Source organism: Salmo salar, chromosome 13, assembly GCF_965601325.2.
Source record: "Salmo salar chromosome 13, fSalSal1, whole genome shotgun sequence".
In the NCBI taxonomy this organism is placed as follows: Eukaryota; Metazoa; Chordata; class Actinopteri; order Salmoniformes; family Salmonidae; genus Salmo; species Salmo salar.
Window position 1 is genome coordinate 86550873 of NC_138303.1, and position 5207 is coordinate 86556079.

At 39.3% G+C, this 5207-nt stretch overlaps 1 protein-coding gene across 1 annotated transcript; it reads left to right on the forward strand.

Annotated features, from left to right (window-relative positions):
- The first annotated feature begins 3306 nt into the window (after positions 1 to 3306).
- On the forward strand, positions 3307 to 4837 carry LOC106568055 (large ribosomal subunit protein mL48). Its single transcript, XM_082959708.1, has 6 exons — positions 3307 to 3331; positions 3674 to 3762; positions 3869 to 3951; positions 4256 to 4358; positions 4461 to 4550; positions 4683 to 4837. Exons 3-6 carry the CDS (start codon positions 3890 to 3892, stop codon positions 4755 to 4757), a joined length of 330 nt encoding a protein of 109 aa, XP_082815834.1. The 5' UTR covers positions 3307 to 3331; positions 3674 to 3762; positions 3869 to 3889; the 3' UTR covers positions 4758 to 4837.
- The last annotated feature ends 370 nt before the right edge of the window (positions 4838 to 5207 follow it).

Consider the following 5207-nt stretch of genomic DNA (forward strand, 5'->3'; position numbering starts at 1 on the left):
AGTGTAAACTCTACATAGTTGTGTGAGTGTCACTCAGTAGGCTGATACCACATTTCATGGGTGAACAATCCATAGATTAGGCAGTACAGTGCAATATGAATGTTCAATGCACATAGGTTGACTGGTGAGCTTAATGTTGCTAATTTCAGTGGTTTTAGAGTTCTGCAATAAGAGCTAAGACACTAATATCTGTGGAAACTCTTCACATTTGTGTTCTGTGAGTGTCACTGAGTAGACTGATACCCAATTTCATGGGTGCACAATCTATAGGTTAGGCAGCTACAGTGCAATAAGAATGTCAAATACACACAATAGACTGAGTAGAAAGGTGACTTCCCACAGTCAAAGTCCTGCACTAAAATGCTAATATTTTGGAAACTCTACATAGTTGTGTCCTGTGGCTGTCACTGAGTAGACTGATAAACCATTTAACCATTTCATGGATGCACAATCCATAGGTTAGGCTGATGCCACAATGGTATGCCCCAATGGAATTCTGAATTCAAATACATCCACTTTTATTGCAAAATATTTGTACATGTTTTTTGTCAAATTAACTAGTAATTGTCATTTATATCCCAACCTTTAGCATTATCTAGTCCAGTTGTGGCATCGTTCCACTAGTTTTATCCGTTTCCATCAGTTTCCATGGATTACTTTTATTTTGAAGGCAACCTGCCGATTCAATTATTGTTGCCCACTCTAACGTTGTTCACAACACACTGGTAGCACTCCCACTCGCTAGCCGTATCAGAGGAAGTTTGTCACAACCTAATTTTTATGACGACTGACACGGCTCCACCAATACAATGCAATTGAGGCATTTCATGCAGTGGTGTAAATTATGTCATTATGGCCCACAAACCTTCCAATATATGATATATCCGATATTATAAGCTGGGCGGTTCGAGCCCTGAGTGCTGATTGGCTGACAGCTGTGGTATATCAGACCGTATACCACGTGGACGACAAAACATTTAATTTTACTGCTCTAATTACGTTGGTAACCAGTTTATAATAGCAATAAGGCACCTCGGGGGTTTGTAGTATATGGCAAATATACCACGGCTAAGGGCTGTATCCAGGCACTCCGTGATGCGTCGTGCGTTAGAACAGCCCTTAGCCTTGGTATATTTATTGGCCATATACCACACCTCCTCGGGCCAAAATGCTTAAATATATTTCTTAATGGGGACCTGTACATTAAAACGTGGCTTGCTACTTTTGTGTTTTGTTCTCGCGTCCTAATTTTGCATATTTCATTAAATTCCATTTATTATTTGGGCCAGGGAGGAAGAGGCGAAGTTTTTGCATGGGAATGTAAATACACATCCGAGAATGTCTCTGTCACAGATGAAAGGGGAGTTGATGCAGTGGCTCTTGCCGTGTTCAAAACAACGGAAACTCGTAAATCTCCGACTTCAGTGCGTTCAAGACAACCTCGAACTCGGGAAAAAAATGCGCTCCGACAGAAAAAAAATAGTGGTGTAAAGTACTTAAGTAAAGATACTTTAAAGTACTACTTAAGTATTTTTTTTTGGGGGGGGGGGGGGTTTATCTGTAATTTATTATTTATATTTTTACAACTTTATTTACTTCACTACATTCCTATTTCAATTTGAAATGATGTATTATTATTTTAAACCAAATACTTTGACTTTTACTCAAGTGGTATTTTAAAGGGGTAACTTTCACTTTTACTTGAGTAATTTTCTATTAAGGTATCTTTACTTTTACTCAAGAAAATGAAAATTAAACACAAGAAGCAAACAAGGATAAAACACATTTGAAAGCGGAACAAAGATATTATCGTTATTCTGACACTAGGCGGACCAACCGGAAGCGTTTTTCTCAGAACCTCTTGTGTACATGTGCAACAACTAGCTACAGCAAAATCTAAAATAAGTTCGAGATTTATGACGTGATTACTTCAGTTTAAAATTAGAGCAATGAATCCTGTCATTCTCAAGGTAATGTGTCTTCTACCAAGAAATGGCATCTTTGACACAGGTTGTAGTTAGCTGGCAAAAAGGAAGGTCAAACATGTTAGTATATCACATCAAAACACTTGTATGATAGATTATTTGTTTGTCTTCTATCCAGTTACAGGCCTCATTGGCCCTTCATTCACATACATTGGACCGAGCAGCATTGTTATTAAGGTAAGTTAGTTAAAAGCATAAGCCTATAAGAAGTCAATTGTTGGTTGGTCCAGGATACAATAATCACCAGGTCATGTTTCATTCAATGGGGTGGTAGCACAGAGATAGATACTCTAGTGCCCAAAAGCCTGTTTTAGCATATGGGCAGCGCCATTGAGGGATTTCATCATTTTGCAGTAGTCAACTGGGTGGGAATTCTGATGGGTTAAGGAATGATCACATAATTCCATCCAGGTCACATGAGGGATCAGCCAATGAATTATACCTGTGAGGAAACATTCCATAACTGCAGGTGGCAGTAAATCACCAACCATGGCTTTATACCTGTTCAAACACACTCCAGGTGTCAGTATGCACCCGTTCAGTTTGTTTGCCAACTCATAGAAGTATTAGAAGAAAATTGACTACTCCCCCCAACCCCCCCCCCCCCAAAAAAAATATATTATTTAACCTTTAGGCAAGTCAATGGTGCTGCCAGACTCCATAATAGGACAGATCCAATAATGCAATGTCTAAGTCTATGGGTAGTAGCTAGCTACCTCTTGATGTCTGTTTCTTTTATTTTAAGGGCATCAGTATCAGTTAAACATCCGATTCAGGGTAAGTCCTCCCCCAATAACAATAATAAGTTACTATTATGTGTATACATTTAGACTTTACAGGAAAGCCTTAGGAAGGGATTATATTAGTGATGGGGAACCGAGGATTTCTGAAGGCTTTCGGCGCTTTCACCAAATTGTGCCCGAAAAAGAGTTCATTACTCTGAGCTTCTTTATCTGTTCACAATGCACATTAGTGACATCTGTTGGTTAGCAATAAATAGCAGCGTGTGACTATCAGAGCAGTTTTTTTAACACTGTTTTCAATAAAACTGGTGCAGCGATAAGTCGTTGGCTTTAGTAGCCTATAATCAGGTGAAATACCAGGTTCACATATTACATCATGCTTGCCTTTTTTTGCCTTCAAGTTTACTATTTTTCAAACACTGAATCTATGGCATTATTTAGGGTGCTTAAGACAAAGCTTATACTGAATTAAAATATTTGAACAACAGTGCAGAAATTGTGGTTTCACAAAACAATTTAAAATAGTGTGCTTTCAACAGGATTTTACCTCATACCCTCAAGTCCCTGACTGTTCCCAACTCTACCTGCTAAACTACCGATCAGGTGAAACTTTTTGTACAAAATCCTAACTATATTTGTAAATTTGGTGTCTGAAAGCAGTTTTTAATCTAGGAAAGCACCAGAACCACGGCGAAATCTGTGGTATCTCGAAAAAGCAGTGATCAAATGAAGCTTCGGACATCATCGATAACTGACTTCTGATAAAGTGATACACGCATCAGCACACTTCTTTGAAGTTAGCTGTTTAGCGATTTCAACACATGCCTCGGTGCTCCGGTATCAAACGTAACATCGCTAGATTATATCCTGATAGTGATATTGCCACTTTATAATTACCTAACTGTATCTAGGCTATCTGTTTGACTGGATAACTGTTTTCTACAGGGAGTCTGGCTTTTCCCAATGAGAGACAATACAGGACCAGGCCTACCCATGGGATTGGCAAATATAAGCACCTGTTAACCAAAGAAGCGGTAAGACTGTCCTTAGTAGATCACTTGTATATACTTTCTAATACTGAAGCCACCAGCTTACACTCTTACCATATCAGCTTTCTAATAAAACGTATGGTGCCTTCAGCCAAAGAAAGAGAGACAGCAGATGAAGGAGATTAAAACGGCAACAGATGCAGAGTATGGGACTCTGAACGTGAAAGTGTCTGGGTATGACATGATCCTAGTGGAACACTACTCTCAGTACATCCACAACCTCTGCAATCGGCTAGGTGTCAAAGTGGCTGAGAGGTAGACTTGGCTGAGAGGTAGACTTTAAGATACTGTGTTACTGGCCTCACTCAGTGATTTTATGGCCCAAATATCCATGTCTGTTGCAAAGTGCATAATGCTTCCATAGGAGGCACATATTTGGCCCTCTTGCACAGCATGGGCTTACATCATCCAAGGTCTTTTATTTATTGATTAATTAACAAACCTTAAAGGGATGAACTAACTATTCTCTTCATCTCAGCTATGCATTGCCCACTAAGAGCACAGAAGTCATGGTCATGCCGGAGCAAGGGACCAAGATGTATGTAGACGCCATCCTCAAGACCCATGAGCGAATTGTTCAGGTAATGGAGTGTTTTGAGTCTTAGTAATGTGTTCTCTGAACTTTCGGCAGTTGCATGACATAACTTTTCACTCTAGAGCATTGGTAAATGTTTTGTTTACAGCTCAGCCAACTAAACGCCACATTATGCCCCATCTTTATGGAGGTTATGTTGAAGAATCAGCCAGAGGGGGTTCAACTCTCTGTAAAGCCAGTGAGCATATTCCGTCTGTGTTGACCTCTGCATGACTTTTCTTTTGCACATAGATCATATCCTATATCTATGTAAACTTATTTTGTTACTAACTGTTCAATATCATAACACTTGCTTTTCTGTTTCCCCTAGCACACAGAGGCAGATTACCAAGCCCGTTTCAAGGCACGTCCAGAGCTAGAGGGACTGATGGCACAGATTACCTAGTGAGAGCAGACTGTTCACCCCACCCTTTTACCTCAACTGTCATCATACTTTTTCTGACATCTACTGTTTCATCTTTTTTTCCATCACATGTTTTTTTTTTAATATAAATAAATTTTGGATGAATGTAGGACATATACATTGCTTTTGTAGCTTCAAATAAAATATTTAATCTAAAATCCAACTGGTTGGTTTATTCTTGGTGTAGAAATGGCTTCATCGGATGCTAAAAACAAGAATAAGGTAAATACATGTTTTCAGTACATTGATTTATCAATGGATTAACGGTGGTTTATTGTCTGATTGGATAGATAAAGCACAACCAGATGGCTGACAGTGCTTCGGTACGTGTTGTGAAAGAGTTAGAGGCGAAGGTGCACGGTGACTACAGGGGTTGTAACCTTTGATTTGGCGCCATCCATCGGCAACTCCCAATAAATACATTTGGAGCGT